Raw genomic sequence first — 18,050 nt, forward strand, 5'->3', positions numbered from 1 at the left:
CTATTTTGTTACCCAGCTCGATGCAGTGTGACAAATGCTTTGAAGATGTTGTCGAGGTATCTCGCCATAAGCCTGGAACACGAGTCCCTCGTGCATCTTATTCTCCTTGAGTGTGACTCACTCGGTTTAGCCTGGGGAAATAAAATACGTTAACGCTGTAAACCAAGGGCCCCGGTTGACAGTGGATAACAGTGGATATTTCAACAAACCGCTTCCAGAGTCTTTTATCGCTACCAAAGTGAGAAGAGACTGTAAAGCTGGCAAAGAAAACCGGACTCTTGCCAAGCGATTGTGAGACAGATGGTCGTATTATAAAAGAGAAAGTTAGAGCGCAAAAGTGAGTAAATGACTGATTGGCAAAGCAGGTCTTTGACCAAACCATGTGACGTTTGCTTCATTTCCCACTGCATTGGCCACATGTGACTTTACACACACAGGCTCAATAAGATCAGCTACTGTTCACCCAATGGTCTACAGCTGACTAAAAAACATAGATATCCCCAGGATTGGAGATTCACGACAAATTCAACTTGACCGTGCATCAGATTTGCCAAAAGACGGTGCATTCCTTCAAATGTGTTATTAAAGTTTAATGGAGTCCGGCTGCATTGCAGGTGGGGAGTATGGCTTGCCTTCACGTAGCAGAGGATGATGGGTTAGCAGCACCCAAAACACCCACATGCTAGAACAGGTTACGTGAACAATGCACGCCGGTGCAACAAAGTTTGGCTGTGTGGGTGAAGCCAGAGTCCGCCCCTGAGTGACAAATATCTGATGAGCCGTTATGCAGCACGTTAGGTTAGCTAGCGATGGGCTAAATGGGCTGCTTGGAGTGGGAAGAATAGCCGGCTGGTTGTATACCTTCGGATTGCAGTGGCCACATGGTGTTTTTTTTAAAGGAATTTTGAGGAATTTTCAATAGTATGGTAGTAAATAGAGCATCACTGCAGTTCTGTGAGAAACAGTGAAGAGCACTTAATATAGGAATATTTCGACAAAAAGTCATTATTTGACTAGGATTGTTTTTCTAGGGCAATTAAGGAAAATTGGAGTATTATTTTCCTTTTGAAATGCTGGTATTGTCTTCACACACACCGCTGACTTCTTTGGTTTTGAAAAAAATATGAAGTAAAAAGTGTCTAAAGTAGAGACTACTTTACAACAGCCTTGGACGTCTTATCTCATTTAAAAAAGACACACTCAAATGTTCAAAGGTACATTTATTATTCATCACAGATTTATATTCTATGTCTCGTGAGTGTTGAATTGGACAGACAAGTATCTGCCCTTCCTTTTACTAAAATATGATAAAGAAATATTAGAACTGCAATGATAAAATGATTAGCTGTCAACTATTCAATTAATCTGCTGTATTTTTATAATCAATGAACCTTTGAAGATAACAGCCCAAAGTGATCTGATCCCAACTTCTTAAATGTGAATTTTAATGACATTAAACCAAATATCTTGACAGAACAGTCTTTGGGAAACACAGATCAACATTTGAACCATTTCCTGACATCGTATACACAAACAACCAACCCGTTCATCGAGCAAATGTGTGTAGCTCAAACATTACATTACATGTCATTTAGCTGACGCTTTTATCCAAAGCTACTTGTGACGGCTATGCATCATGAAGAAGTATTATTACATAACATCAAGGAACCGGAGTATTAAGGCATCTCAGCTTGAGGAGACGTCGCAGGATTTATATTTGGTTTTGCGAGCCCGACGATACCTTTGACTCTCCCTCCCCGTGTGGCACTCACTGAGTCACAGAGGGACGATTTGATGTTTGAGAGGCGAGAACAAAGAGGGTGTACAGTAGAGAGCCCTCGTAAAGCCGACGAATTCTCCACGTCTGATGGAAGAACGATGATGGCGACCAAGGAACGTGTCTCTCCTGTGCTGCTGAGGAGGACACACGGCTTGTTCCTGCTAACTCTTAACCGCCTCCCCCCTTCTTCGCCAGTCTCACACTCCTTTGATTATCACTCCTCTGCCCCCCCCCCCCCTGTTGCACTCTTCTGCTCTCACATCTCCAATTCCACTTTTTTTTTTGTCCTCTCTGCCTCCTTCACCTCTGTAATCCCTCACTCAGGCCTCTCTTCCAGCTTCCTCTCTCCTTTATCTCGTTTTCACCTTTTTCGGCTTGCTCTCCTCTTCCCTGCTCTCTGCTCTCTTAGCTTACCTCCTGCTCTCCTCCTCAGCACTTTCAAGGCTTCCCTAGTTAGTGCTCCTTGAAATAAATTATACATTTGACAAGATGTAGTCAAAGTCAGCAGCTTCGTGTGCACATCACCGGCATCACGTATGGCTTCAATGCTCCGACATGGACATCTTCTTCCCGGAATGGGTTTTAGTACACACTATTATTTCGTGCTGCCAGCTGTTCTTACTTTTCCATATATACAGTTCATGAATATTTATATCGTGTGAGTGCATTTAAAGGATGAGAAGCTTATTGCTGCTGCATCCAGCTCCAGTCCTACGAGTCTCCAAAATGGAGTTGAGCTATAAAAAAAAAAAAAAGAGAGAGAGGCATTCATTCAGCTCCTCCTGCGACTCTGCGCGTCTGAGCAAGTGTCCTTTCGGGGGGGGGGGAGGCGGCGTACCACGGCGTGTCCCGGGCACGTCTGTGACACGCGGCACGGCCGGCTGTGAGTAAAGATTGGCGATCCGGCCGAGAGGCCCCTGTGATCTCCGCTCAAGGGCACGAGCTCCCACCAGGCCCCTCAGTACGCCAGGGCCACAAGAGAGACACTGATCCCGCCAAGTCGCTCCCAGGGCACAGCGAGTGGAAACCACGGCTGGCACAGACGTGTTTGTATGTGTAGGCCCGTCATTTTCCTTCCTCCGGGTTTCTCCGCCTTCAACCCCCCCCCGCCCCCCCTCCCCCTCCACGACAGCTTTGCTTTGGTGCCCTTGAAGAAGCGTCACAAACCTGCGTGGTCGGCCAGGGGTTTCGCGTCGTCCCTCTCAGTCCACATTTTTCACCACTCACCCACACATTCGACCACTTTAACTGAAGCAAGGACACACACACACACACACACGTACATGATCAGACAGAACTCACACAAAGCTTCCAGCACAAGTGGCTCCTGCACTGCAGCTAAGAAATTGGTGCACGTGCACGTCTTGGGGAACCTTGTCAGGTGTAATTAAACAGAAGGTAGAGGCTTGCTGTATGATGCTAATTCGTGCTGCAGCTGTTGAATTCAAGCGACCCGCGAGTTGTGTTGTTTAAGAAATGAAACCGTGGATGTTTTGCAATTTTTATCAGTTGAATTGAATTTCCATATTTTCTTTCAAGATACGCATGCGCTCATCACCTAAATTGTTTCATCTTCTTTTGTGCGCAGAGTTGACTTTCATATTTGGGCTCTTCCAAGCCCGTCAGTGTCTTTCTATGATAACACGTTTCCAATGTGAGGCCAACCTCTTGCCTCTCAAGTACTTTACGATGCCCACCACCCCCACCAGGAAAGAGGCTCTTAAGAGCTTCTCTTTGTCAAAGGCACACAACACAATCTGTGCTGTCTTCTGCTGCTCTTGCCTCTCCAGTCTCATCCAGTGAGAGAACGAGCAATGCTTAAATCACTTCTTTTGAACACTCAAATACATTTTATTGGATGTTTAAGTAAGCCACAATGGGGAGAGGCCAATCTGTACCTTCATTACTTTTCAGGGTTTCTCACAAAATATTTCATCTTTCCGCGTGTGAAATGAAAAGTCCCGTTTTAGATTTAACATTAAGAGAGTTGAACATGATACATTTACCTTATAAACAGCAAAGAACCTACCAGCCTTCTAGTGGAAAAACTGAATGAAAAAAATCCTCAAATCCTTTTTTTCTTCTTCAAATATTTAAAAACAGCCCACTCACTGACGTCACTAGCGTAGCCCCGGCTTACAGGCTCTGCTGCTTAATTTCAACGTTTTGGCTGTCAGCATCGCTGTCTGCCTTGAAATTGACCATATGACAGGTGACAGATTAGATCCATCATGGCCCGCTCGGGCCGAGGACTTAGTCGTCTCACATTGACTGAGGAGGGCGAAACATGAGCAGCACCGGGAGGAATACTGCGACGACTGTGCCCCTCTGCTCCGACACCGATGTACTCAAGAACAAACAGTGGCAGTGATCCTGTAAATAAGATGAAAGAAATCAACAGCGCTGATGATGTACATTTTATAAGGGGGTGGATTTAATAGAAGAGGTCCTGAGGGCTTCCTTAAGTAGCCAAGGTCAAGGAGGATCAACTGCTCAGGGCCTCTGTAATAAAACTTTATGTCCACGCTGCAGGCGTTTCGGCTAAAAGAGTCTACTAACTGAGAATACGTTACGTAATCGCCGCGTGTTTGTTAATGTGTCGTGCTGTGGTGGGACTGGGACGCGCGGGAGCCCAGGGGCGAGAAAAGGTGGACGCGAAAATGACGGAAAACAAGAACGACAAGGATGGTAGTGATGATATCATCGATATGAATAGCTCTGGCATTAGCCCTGCAAATTGGATCAGGTTTTCTTACAGTGGTGATGATATTTTTCAATAAAGCACACAATGACACCTTGTGGCATGTTGTTAAACTACAGCACCGGAGATCCGGCCCAGGGAACCTGTCAAATGTGAGCTCCTCGTGTCCACAAATCAGCTGGACATTGGGAGGCTGCAACAGTGCAACCTCAGCCTGAGCTTTAAGTTCACACGTGGTCTGCATTCATGGGGTCAAGGCCTCGCGTTTTTTCCTCGTAACTAATCGGAAATTGCTGGATCCTGTATCAGTTATTCATGATATCATCAAGTCCCTTGTCACAAACCTCCCTCATCTGAAATCAAGGTCATGGTCTTAGAGGTTTCCTGCTCGGCAAAGAGCCGAAAGCTGTACAGAGCAGCTGTGTATATCGCCTCCGTGTGCGGCTTTAGGACTGACAAAAGAAAAAGTGAAAGAAATTTAAATGAAAAACATGACACGAGCAAGTGAAACCAAGCGAGATCAAACACACAACGCGCTCACACTCCACACGGCGACGTGAAAAGCGCGCAGCATTCGTGCGATTTTGTTTGTCTCTGGCTTTTGGTATCTTCATGTTCCTCTTCTAGGTGATGTCAGTTGCCTAGCAACCAAGCAATCAGGGCCGATTGTTGCCATGACAACATGGCAGGGGTATCATCATGGAGAGAATAGAGATGAAAAGAGGGAATGGAGGGAGAGAAGAGAGGAAAAGAGAGACATGGAGGGAGGGAGGGAGAGAGAGAGAGAGAGAGGGGGAGAGAGGGAGAGAGGGAGAGAGAGAGCTCCGCCATTGAAGGGTGCTGATAATGTGAAGCCCACAGTGTGCAGGTAGGAGGATGACCTCTGTGTAGGCGGCAGCAGAGAATGCTCATGAATGCGGCGAACAGAGAACGAATGTTTGGTTTTCATGCGCCTGGATCCGCGGGTTGCGCAGCGCTTGACACTCTCCTAACAGCGCGGGCTTCATTCCAGATGGAAATGTCACGACGTGCTCCAGTTGTCTTTAGTCACAGGCAGCGAGGCTGATGCAGAAGCCACAGCTCAAGTGTGTCGCTGAAGTCCAGAGGGCTTTGGGCCTAACCTCCGCAGGTGTCATAACCCATCCATCACCCGGCAGAAGTCCACTGTAAAGCAGCCCCGATGGGGTCACGGTGCATTTACTCTGTGTATTCCCTTGCTCAACTCTGCTTCACCCTTAATATAGCCACGTAGCAGAGAGCATCGGGCCCGAGAGGGCAGGAGCACAAGCGACACACGGTCACACCCGTCACGTTGACAGTCAAGCTACCGTGTGGATCAGTGGACACAGATTTATATGTGGACAGATCAAATGTTAATAATGAAAAGATTGATACCATGTTTCTAAGCTAATTGGCCCAACAGCTGCCTGGAAAGAGTAAAAAAACAAACTTTCTGAGGAACTTGGATTTCTCAATCGTTGTGGAAAAGCAAAAAAAAACACCCAGATTTTAACATTTTACAATGTGGTATAAAGACATATATTGTATTCGTCCTAAAAATCTAAATTTCATTAGTTAGCCCTTAAATATGGAGACAAGCACACGTGATGCAACTCCTTTGGCTAAAGAGTTACTGTGAAACATCAAATGAATGCAAGGACGTTTGTGATGAGGCTAAAGAAATACAGCGTATTACCGTAGGACGGAATTATTATCATACACCGTTGATATCTAAAGTAAGACGTTGAAAATGAGAAAAACTTTTTTTTAAGCCGTAATTTTGAGATTAACAGCTTTGAAAAGTATAGCCTTTGATCTGAATCTGTATCTTTAAACGGGGTTTAGTCAAATAAATATAATGAACATTTTGTAACACCCGCTGCTTCATTATTTTCATTGATATGACTTTGTTGTGCAGATGTTCAGTGGAAAGGTGAGAAAGTAACACATCCAAAACATTTTTTTTTTAATTTCCTGAATCCACAACAGTAATTATTTCCATTCCAAAGCAACTCAAGTCTTCTCCAGATTCTTTCTGTTTCAACCAATCAAGCAGCGTCCAATGGGACTGCATGGCAGATATGTCTAAGTAAATTCTTGTCTGGTGACATCTCACATGTAAGTATAGAGGCTGCCGATAAAACACTAGCTGCAAAGAAATAAATATGTAATTATATAATGGTTGCATAACAGAGATATCTGTGTCAAAATTGTCCTTGTTTTAAATCGTCAGCATGACATTCAGCCTTTACTTGGTGTGTGTGTATGTGTGTGTGTGTGTGTGTGTGTGTGTCAAAGAGGGAGCGTTGATGGAAGCCCGCCGCCGTGTTCACTTCATACGAAAAGGGAAGAAAAATAACATAGAAGCTTGGCTCTCCGTCTCCACGTCTCCTTCGCTCCCCTCCCTCACTCACCGGCAGTGACAAACATATTTTATGAGTCACGGCTGGAGCGGAGCTGCCGGTCCTCTCTATTCAGACCCTTGCCTCTAACATCAAGATACATCCAACACCAAACAACTCTGGCTTCCAGGAAAACTCCCTCTCCTCGTCTCTGCTAAAGCTCCCCCCTTCCCCTCCCCTCTCTCCCCCTCCCTCTTTTTTATTTCCCCTTCCCTTTCCCCTGCCTCCCATCCCTCTCTCTCTCTCTCTCTCTCTCTCTTTCTCCCCATCCCTCTCCTCCTCTACTGCGGGTGTCTGGGAGGCTGTTTATCCTCTGTCTCTCGCTCATGAAGGGCCGCACTAAGCTCCCTTCCCTCTGCCCGTGTGTGGTAGGTAAATTCACCTCTCCGCTCGCGTCGTTCTTCTGCTTTCCGTCTCTCTGCTGCTGCTGCTGCTGCTGCTGCTGCCTCTGTGTTGCATGTTAGCTTTAAGGTCTGCTATAGTCGTTGTGGCAGGCTTTGGGGAGGTCTGCTTCTACATTTAGGCATATTGCATCAAACACGCTCGCATTCTCCTCCACCGTCACAGATTCATCCGAAAACATGTGTGCGAGGATTTCTTTTGTGTGTGTGTGTGTGTGTGTGCAAGTGCCGTGGGCAGGTTAATCCAGGCACTGTGGGTATTACGTATGAACATGGCCTGGCACATGTGGGTGTGTATGCGTGAGCATGTTTTCTCGACACGCAGCAGGAGTAAAACTCTCGCAGACTTGTTGATTGAAGCCGCATTATGAAGATTCATGCGTGCGATGGTTTTATTCTCTGCTTGGAGAAGTTCGGGCTGTGTACGTTTTAATGGGATTCATATTTGAGGGCAGCTATATCCTTGTGAGGACACAAGGACACAAGCACACAGCGCGTCAAGATGAGGACAATCCTCCAGGGGACAAAAAAAGTGACGTCACTTAACACTTAAAAAGACGTTTATTCTTGTTGCATCATCTTTAGGGTTCGAGGCCGAGGATCGGGGTCAACGATGTAGATATTATAGGGTTAGGGGTGAGAGTCTGGGTTTTTGTCACAGGTGCAGAGCTAAAAGTACCATCATGTCTATGTAGTTACACACTATAGGATGCTGTGTGAGTTGAATGTAAACACTCAGAAGCAAAAAGAAACCCAGACCTCCTCAAGTCCTTCAGTAGCAGAGTTGACACGACAAGCTTGTATTGGGCTGGTTCAGTGTTACGTGTGTGTGCGTGTGTGTGTGTGTGTGTGGTCAACACACGCTAAGCACTGGTTGTTATCCATGTTGGAGCTGTAATTGCAAATGCCACAGTAAAAATATAACCATTCCGTTTCAGTTTGAATTGCACTTCATCGCTCAACAGATTTACAGCGTAAATTGCCATCGTGATTGAAGTATACAATGCAGTCAATCATTTATACGCCACTTTTTTTGTGGTTTTGCCTCTGTGCACTGCCATGTTTGGTCTTAAAGTGAAGACAACTCAAGTTTCAGGTAGTTCGGGGGTATTTGCATTCACGTCAGATGAAGCGCGTAGATAACCCCAGATTTTAGGGGACAAATTATCAAACCATCTGGAGGTGCTTCTAGATGGGCCCAGTGCATTAAGAATGTGTTGTTGTCAAGACCAAAGACGTGTCATCATTGCCAGTGAAGGAGGCCAACATGAGGCCGAGCCAAAAACATTTGGACGTGAAAATCCACAAGTTTTCTTCTCAAGACAATCATTAAACGATCAGATTCACAATCTGCGTTTCCCTGGGGTCCAACAAACTTTTTAAAAGCAGATATTTAAATCCTTTGGAATCCTAAAAGGAATGAGTATCAACCGCCTGCCGGGGACCCTCTCGGGTCAGAAAAGCCGCTCTTCAGCGCTACTTGAGGTCTGAAAAAAAAAACACTTCTATTTTCAGTAACTGTGAACAATCTGTTGGGAAGACCGGTCTACTGGATAACACGGAAACAACTGTGAAAAAGTTTGAGAAAAACAAGAACAAATGAAGAAGACTCATCGGAGACAACCATTCAGAACAAGACGACTCCTGTAAAACCTGCTCGACACAACAAACCTCAGAAAGGCCAGGTACGGTTACAGCATGGAGCGCTCCACAAGCCCCCGTAGAGTGATGGAGAGAGGAGGCCAAGATCGACCCGTGCCAGAGTGAAGGGGGAAAAAAAAATCAAAAATCAAAGAGCGCAAGGAAGGACGACATCTGTCAGACATAGTGGAGGTGACGTCATGGTCCAGCGGAGTCATCTCAGTGATCATTTCCATTCTGGCGCTGGCAGCAGGGGGAATATATGGAAGTAGACAGGAAACAGTGCTCGGACCCAAATGGATGCATCAGAACTCATTGCACAAAACTTGAAGCCCGGGATTGATTGTTAACATACATAGTCTTGCTGGACTAGTATCTATCAACACTGCACTGGATAATACATTTGATTTGTGCTGTGTTGATGCACCCGTTGTCTCCTGTTGCTTCTCTCTCTGAAGTGATGTTTCAACAACTGTTCTATTGCCATGAAACGCTTTATTGTGAGTTTGATGGGCCGTGTGATTGGCGGACGTATCTAAAAAAGTTGTAGTTCCCTCGATTATTATGAAGTTCTGTTGAATTGTTGAACGCAAATTTCTGTAAAGTACTGTAGATCATTGCGGTTAGTTACCAGATAAAAAAAGTAAGCAATGCCCATCACGTGGTTCTCCTTCCTCTTTTCGATAATTGTAATAAGAGCCTATATTCAACCAAACATTGCCTCTCCAGATCGCACGCTGTGTAATTACAGTGAGCTGTTGATTACCATGTGCTCTTAAGTTACTGCTAGTTGGGTCAACCAAGTAAATGCAGTTCCTCTTCCTTTTGTAAATGTTGCTTCCTCCAGTTTTAAAACCTTTAATCACACACAAACATACACACACACACACACACCGTGCATGAGCAGGAGGTAAGGTGACGGTGGCGGTGGGTAACTGGGGCGTGGGCCCTGCCAGCGGGCTCTACCTGTCGGCCCCCGCGTGGTGGCTCTGCTTTTCATGGCGTTGGCTAGAAGGGACCAGACGGGCCCCCTGCTGTGCTCACCGCGCGCCGAGCCAAATCAGCGGTGGTCTGAGCCTCTTTGTTGCATTCCAACAGAGGCGGCTCCAAAGAAACTTACTTTTGCTCTGTTGGAAAAGGGTGAGGTGACCTCACAGCGAGGCGCGGATCCGCTGAGGCTTCAACGGGGGAGTCCATCGTAATTAAAAGTTGTCTCGCAAGCACAGGGTTTTATTCACCAAATGCTTTTGGCTCACTGGCCTTCATTAACGAAGCAATCCGCAAAAACAACTTCCGAGTTAAACTTTTGGAGTTGTTCAGTCAACACCAGAGTGTAGGAGTAGACAAATCTAATTATTATTTGATTCATATAGTACTGACCATCAATCTAGAGGGTTAAATGGTGTAGAACTGTCACTTTTTGCAAATTTGTTGGTAAGGATGGAAGGATCATTGTGATTGTTTATCACAACCTCAGCTAAGTAGCACGCTTACTACAACATCATGCAATGATTAGCAATCTACTGCCCACTCAATGACGTATACATCCTGGTTTACATAATCCCCATAATGCATATTCCATGTCTAATTATAGCTTGAGCTACAGTGATGCCCCGAGCCAAAGAAGCGTTTACTTATAGTCTGGCCACCATCTAACGCTATCAGAACGAGAGAGTCTGTACCCAAAGCATGGCAAGGGCTACTAGTGGGTTCCAGTGTGTCCCTTTAAAACACACTAAAAACTAAAATGTGCATCTTAGTGGTGCGTGTCTTGGTCGTCAAAGGTGTGTGACACCCAGCGATTGGAGCAGCGCCCGGTTCCTCACAACCAGACACAAGGCATCAAAGAGCATCGACTCAATAGTGCTATTGTTCTATTCTCTATTAAGACTCTGAATGCTGTTTGTATGTAAATCCATCCCTCCTCTAATCATTCCGCTCTGTTTGACATTACGTTCTCCATTGCCAGCCAATCGACGTGTTTTAACGAAACAAAATCCGCAAACAAGTCGAACACAATACAAATGAAATCTGACTCATTTTAAAAACAAGTCTTGCGTTACGCGGTGAACATACATTATATTATGGCACGTACAGCGGTGCCAGTCAATGTGCCAGCACGATCCAATGATGGAAAACAATGGAGCGGCAGATTGCTTTTAGCGGAGAGAAAGCTTCTCGCGGCTCGTAGGTGGTTCTGGTTTTTACAATTGGCCCGACTTCAGCCGGCAGTGATCGCTCGTCCACATCTTCTCTCAACACACATGCACGAGCGTCAGATGGAGGACAGCTACCAGAGGAGCGTCTCCGTGCTGTTGTCTTCAGTGTGGGAGGAGGCGCGGCAGAGCCGTGACGGGGGGGGGGGGGGGGGGGGAGGCGAGCTGATGGCTCTGTAGAATTAGACCAGCGGTTCGCTGTGGAACGTTCTCTCTCTTTGTCGCGGGGGGAAGAAGATCATCGGTTCTGCCTTCTGGGATTATGGTGTAAATGTTCTAGGGTGGTGCAGATAATCATCCCAGAGAGCTCACTTTAACCATTTAATAACAGTCTTGAAACACATGCTAATCTGGAGGGGGGGGGTTGCTTTTAAAGTGTGTTGACGGTGTAACACGCAAACCCTGCTCCGCGTATAGAGCATTGCTCCAAGTTAACACCGCAGGCGATGACTCCATCCTGGCATGTTACATTTACACAGCTGGGTGGTTTTGCGAGAGACAGGGGCAGGAATATCAGATGGGGGGGGGGGGGGGATTGCAGTTTTCCTGTAGAACCACGGTGCCTTCGAGTGCCTCCGTTGCACCTGCAGCCCACTTGAAGCGAGGCTCTGCGCACAGGGCCGAGCGGGTTTTGGGCCTAACGTTGTTCTGTTCATTTCCCTAGGATTAATTAATCCCTGTGCTATTCATGGGGAATCTGGAAAGGGTTTTAGGGGAACCATAAATGCCTAACTTCACTGACACTGTGCAGAGTGAATTCATTGGTCGAGATCCATTTTTAGCTAACCGACACTGATCGCTCTAAATCTGATCTAGAATGTTCAACATACAGGGACGTAAAAAGAAGCAATATTCTGATTGCATATCAGGCTTTGATATTGCTTGGATCTCTAATGTGAAGCTAAATCAAGTTTTTTTTCTCTTCAACCAATCTTAATAGTAAGATTCAAATAAAGCTACCACAGCAAAGAGAAAATGTATGGCACATCTGGCTCAGCCCTCCATTTTTTGTGAATAATGCCAGCACCAGCAGCCTGCCCCTCGAGTCACAGAGGTTCTTAATATTCTCCGTGGATCGGAGAACACACGGGCATGTGTCACGGCATGTGACGCACGTAGTAGTAGCAGCGTGAGGCTGCTGTGACGGAAGCAGCCGTCCTGTGGACGCGGTGACCACAATGCAGCTGCTGGAAAGTGGACCATTTGTTAGGGAACTGCCACCCCCTGCAGATGTTGTCATGGAAACACTCTGGCTCTTTTGGGGTTCTATCTCTCTCTCTCTCTCTCGCTCCCTCTCTTACTCGCACACTCACACTATGCAGCATTAGGATGTTATTGCTTCACTCTACCCTGGAACATCACAGTTCAGGTTTTCCATGCAACTCCCACGCTTACATAATAGCGTAGTGGAAGGGGGAAGCCATTTACAGTAGATGATCACCATGGAAATGATGCCGTATCTATGATTAGATACAGGTTGGATAATGGAGGAGGATGACAAAAAGAATAGTCTTTCAATGACAGGTCTGTGAAAACTGTGTTTCTGTGAAACCACTGAGAGGCAGCTGCCATGACTTGACTCCCCCCCTGCTGTTTTTATTTATATGTCACATCTCAGCTTGGAAGACTGAGCATTTAAATTGTGTCTGTTCTTTTTTTTCTCCCTGTGAACTGTTAATTCAAAGCAGAAAAGAAATGAGATATATTTAGGTATTACTGTAGAAATAAAGAGGTAAAATGGCTGTTTCTTAAATAGCGGTTTATTAAAATCTTTCCTTTCTTAACGTTCTTTAATTCAGACCCTCTATTTCAAAGGGCTGATATTGCTCCTTTTTTGGTTTCACACCAGAACTTGTATCAAGAGCTCAGTCGGTACATTTCAGAGTAGAGTTTGGTAAAAGCAGCACAAACTAAACTTAATAAGAAGTGTGGAACAAGCCGTGTATGATTTTGAAGCGGTGACCTCATAGAAATAGATAAATAATATCAGGTGTAATCTGTTAATAGTAATAATACAATCTATTTCTGTGGATGGCCTTTAGTTACTCATTGATGTAATCTTTGACAATAAGTTATAGTCAATGCCAGAGTCCATCATTCACTGCTGCAATCAAGGACAGGGTTTTCTTTTTCATGAAGCAATATCCATGGAAACTGTTGTGGGCATGAAAAGTCTTCTTATATGACCACGGACGAGAGTCAGAGTATAAAGTTAGAGTGTGAGGAATATCAACGTCACGCATCGAGAGTATAAAAACACAGTGTGAACAGACCGTGCCCACACACTGAAACACACATCTATTTCTATTATGTGATCGACGCTGAGGGATATCTGGCCATATATGGCGTTCATAGCATTTGGGGGAAATCAAATCATTGCAAATGTTGCTTTTTTAGACAGTTTTGTGTTGGTTATTGCTTTACTCTAAAGAATATTTTTCCTGACAAAGTGAGATACTGTTCAGATCATATCCTCCATCTGTAGGCCTGTGATAGTCCTGCATTGTAAATTTGGGAGGATTTTTCTTTTCTTTTTTAAACAACGATCAGCATCCCACTGGTGTTTTGGGAACAGCCGATTTAAAGCTGACCTCACCCGGGAGCGCCGCAGTCGGTCCTGAGATGAATGCACAATATTTAAATCTAGAGTACCTGGTTCTCTCACCCCACCCTGTGGGCTCATCATGTCAGCACAAGCACACACAGGAGTGGAGGGGAACAAAACACAAATCAAGACATCACCTGTTATGGATGTTGCAGGTTCTCATGAGAAGTTTCCTTTTAAAATACTGTTTTATGAATGTATCAGCTTCCTTTAAAAACATTCATTACAACTTCATTCCCTTTAAAGCAGAGTTTTTAACTTCAATTTGAGCAAATATATTTCGTAAGATCAATGAGACCAAACATGTGACTGGAACTGTTGAGTCGGAATAACTGGTTATCTTAACACTTGTAATTGTTTTAGACAGTTTCAGCACAGGAAGTTAAGTTAAAAAATTAATTAAAAGACTTTCAACTGTGCTTTTTGAGGAACACATCAAATCCTAATGTACTTTGAAATAATCTGTCTTAATTCACACAATTTCAACAGCCTACTGTTACCTGCATTGCCTGTATTGAACTATCAGGGTCTAATCAATGCGGTACACAGTGTTTTTGGGAGATTTGCAAGTGACCAAATCCAAAAGGCTTACAGACTGTAAACAATAAGGTCAATATTTTCCAACCTGGTGTTTTTCCCTTTTTGTGTGGAGGGGGTTGATCTGCATGCAGATCACAGCACAGCATGGCCATTTACTTTTTGTGTGAATGAATTCACCGCATTCATGACAGTTTAAGGGCAAAGATCCAACTTCTGCTATTAGGAATCCTTTTTGCAGGATGACAGAGACAAATCCCGACGATAACCTTGTGCAAGAAGGAAGCGGGGGGTGTTGAAGAATGAGCCAGCCTGTACATTCTGTAGCCATCGAGTTCAGCACCTTGGACAGCTCATCGAGGACTTTTCTAAAGATCCAACAGGGGTCGCGGTACTCCCTCTGTAGCAGGAGCTCCAGGAGCAGGCTTGTCTGATGTTTCATGTCCCCCACAGCGTGCACACGCTTGAGATCCGCGCGAGTTTGCGTGTTACTGTGATATTAGTTACAAATATTATCCGCACGCTGCCCGCCGGGTCGAACAGACGCACCGAAGCGCTCTATTCAGTCCCCCCCCTCCCTTTTCATATTTACAGCTGCGCATCCTGTACAAACTTTACGGTCAATCATATATAAAGAGAGGGAGAGAGCGATACGGAGTGAGCGAGAGAGAGAGAGAGAGGGGGGGGGTACAAATCATGACTGCTGCTCCCAGTGTTAAACCGGACGGACCGACGCTTTAACCGCGTCAAACATGTGTGATAATGGTGATAATGAGGCTGCACACGGACGCCGGACCCGAGCACCGCTGCAGTCAACCGGGAATCCTGCCTGCTAACCGGGTATCCCACCCACCCCCACCTCCCCCCCCCCCCCCCTCTCCCACAACCCCCTTCTCCCCATTCAGCTGCCGCGGCTCTCGGCGTATTCGTGCCGCGGCTGTGAATTCGCGTGGCGGCGGGCGCACGAGCTGGTGGTCCGTGGTGCAGCGCGTGCAGCTCCGGACCGATGTCTCTGCCTGTCAGGAATTTAAAGTGTCTGTCGCCGGTCATGTGCCAGTGTAAGGTCATCTGCAGCAACCGGACCCTGTCCCTCATGTTCGGGTGCAAGGTAAGCCTGGGTTTGCCTGCCCGAGCCGAGCCGTGCCGGATGGCTGCAGCGCAGCGGCTGTTATCGGGACGCGGTAGTTTTTTGCGGATGTGAATAAGTAGTTTGCACAAACGTAGATAAATAGTTTGTGTAAAAAAAGGAGGCCTTTGTGAGAAATAGCGCGTTGGCGTTTGTTCCCTTCGTGGGGGCTCATTGAACCGCGTCTTTTTTCTCAAAACACAACCGCTGGAGTTACTAGCACGTTGATCATACTCTCTCTCCAATGCGTCCAGGTACCAGCTTATTCCCACCGTACCTGTATATCAGCGCCTGGACGCCCCCCCCTCCCCCCCCCCCCCCTATGCTCCATAGATGGCCGATCTCCAGACGATAGCATCCTCGGCGTGCATGGTTGCGTTCAGTGTCAGCTGTCGTTTTCACCCTAAGTGTTTACTGGTATAAAATGAATGGGACCTCCATCGCTATGAGGTGGCTATAAGTCGTCCTATCGTGCAGGGCAGGTGACGTTAGGGCTAATCGTACGGCTCACGGCAGGGTTTGCCTATAACGTATGGCTTTGCATGGCAGCAAAGCAAACTGCACGGTATGCTTTTGACCTTGGGAAAACGCCTTTAATTGCTCAGGGCCACTTAGATGTCATTCATCATTTGAGAAACTCTGCCCCAAGACAGCGGCTCAAAATCAGGCAGCACAAAGGGTGTCCAAACTCTGTGTTAGGCCCCCAACAGGGTGGACCCAAGCAGAGGCGCCTTTAAACTGTGTTCACTGAAGATTTCGTCTCAACCGCGTGTCTATTTTTATGTCCGAAGAGAGAGCATTCATTCACCGATTGTCCATCACATACCAGCTGCCCCTCCCACGCAGCTCCGGGTCCAGGATGGCACCAAGCTCAAAGTTTCCCTCCACATGGCACTCGAGTCTGTTGGCATTTTGAAGCCAAATCTGACTACACTGGTGCCCTCTGTCCAGGCTGTGTCCCTATGCGCTTGCCAAAAGGGATGTGTACATGTGTGCAGAGCTCCAGCTCATTTGTTAATTCAGTTCAGACATATTAGTTTGCCTGAGTGGATATTTTTGATATATACCGTTAATTGTGATTATTTTTGGAGGAGGACCATTTCTATATTGGTGAGCCTCTGCTGGGTACATTCTTGTGGGGGTTTGCTTGCTGGGTTCCTGAAGGGGAGGCCCCGCTGGGCTCAGTGTTGAGCACCACCAGCCAAGATAATCCAATGTGTCCCTGCCGCCTCACTCCCTGCTGGCTCATATCTTCCTCTGTGTCTCCAGCTGACACTCCACGCCCTCATTGTGGGAAAAAAAATTGTAATAAAACCATCCTCCCACAAGTTGCCTCAGTCATCGTAACAATACAGCGAAATGGAGCTCATTTAGCCTGAAAAAGCTGATTCAAAAAATGTGATTAACCAGTCAATAAGAAGGGATTGTGATCTGGTTATAGCATAGCAGATTTGGCCTTTAATAGTTGAAGCTAGAAGCATCATTTTTTTTTATGTCAACCCTTATTCTATAGATACATATTTGCATTGTTCTAAGCTATGCATGTTAATCTTCCCAACGTTCAAGATGATTCTGTATGCTTTATCAGCATGGACATTTATGCCATGTGCCATAGTGTCCAAATACCTGCTCTGCCCATTTCTCCAGCAGGCTCAGTAGCCCCCAAACAGCTTGGATCCAGTCTGTCGCAGGCTTGTGGTGGGTTATCGGTGGGATTTCATTTGGCCGGACCTCTGGGATGTACATTACGAGTACGCTTATTAATGCTCCATCCTGTTCCAGCGGGCCCCTTTTAGTTTTCATGCCTTGTTTCTGTTAAGAATTTGTGTGACAATCGCTCGACGCGACATTTCTCAGTCAACATGACACCGCCCTTTCTCAAGGATGTTCCAAGGTTATTTGTTTGCATGGCCATTGTTCTTGAGCTAAGGCCTTTCAGTCATCTTCATCCCAGCCCTCATCTCGATATCGACGATCGACGATCGCACCCGCCCCGTGAATCGATTCCCAGACGTCTCAACTGGGAAAAAGGACGGGAAAGACAACCCCTGCTCTCGGCCGTCACCAGCCCGATCAATCAAACGATCGAGAGCAACGACCTGGGTAACATCAGCAGGTGATATCAAAGCACAGGTGGCTGGCTTTGCTGCACTGCAATGCGCGCCGGTCTCGCATTTCACATCCGTACTGTGACTGTTTTTTTTTTTTTTTTTACGGCTTTGCAAACAAACATTTGCGCCCGTGGATTGGATCGGTTTCGTCCTGCTCTTTGAGTCGTCCTTCCTTTACGAGCAGTGAGCCTCGGCGCTGACGGTAAAGCAACAATGACAACAACACATTACAACAACAGTGTGCAGCCGCAGATATTTGCTAATGCTTCTGCTCAGGTCTCAGATAGGAGCGTCCGGGGGTCGCCTCTCCTCTGCTAACTTGCTCTTCCCAGCTTATCTGCTATCTAATACTGCAGCTGGTGTTGCGGGAGAAATGGATGTGCAGGTTGTGGGAGGAAGTAGCACGCTCGCAGTGTAAAAAAAAACTGCACCGTACAGAAATGGACCTGACTCTGTATCTTAGTGCAAATAAAAGAATCATAGCGTTTTATTTCAAAAAACAACATCTTACTGATAGGATGCCTGCAAGG

At 46.1% G+C, this 18,050-nt stretch overlaps 1 protein-coding gene across 4 annotated transcripts in view; it reads left to right on the forward strand.

The window, feature by feature from the left end:
• The window catches only part of LOC119215918 (disks large homolog 4), a 48,167-nt gene that overhangs the window by 1,887 nt on the left and 28,230 nt on the right, over window positions 1-18,050 (forward strand). The window contains exon 1 of one of the 4 annotated variants that reach the window (XM_037468475.2): window positions 6,728-7,251. The exons of 1 other annotated variant lie outside the window; for it this stretch is intronic. In XM_037468475.2, the coding sequence (XP_037324372.2) occupies window positions 7,210-7,251 (42 nt within the window). In that variant the 5' untranslated portion in view covers window positions 6,728-7,209. Of the gene's footprint in view, window positions 1-6,727; window positions 7,252-15,226; window positions 15,392-18,050 lie in introns of those variants that run through there. 2 more of the 4 variants (XM_037468473.2, XM_037468474.2) reach the window with 2 other exon arrangements.

The sequence above is a fragment of the Pungitius pungitius genome, chromosome 16, assembly GCF_949316345.1.
Source record: "Pungitius pungitius chromosome 16, fPunPun2.1, whole genome shotgun sequence".
Classification (NCBI taxonomy): Eukaryota; Metazoa; Chordata; class Actinopteri; order Perciformes; family Gasterosteidae; genus Pungitius; species Pungitius pungitius.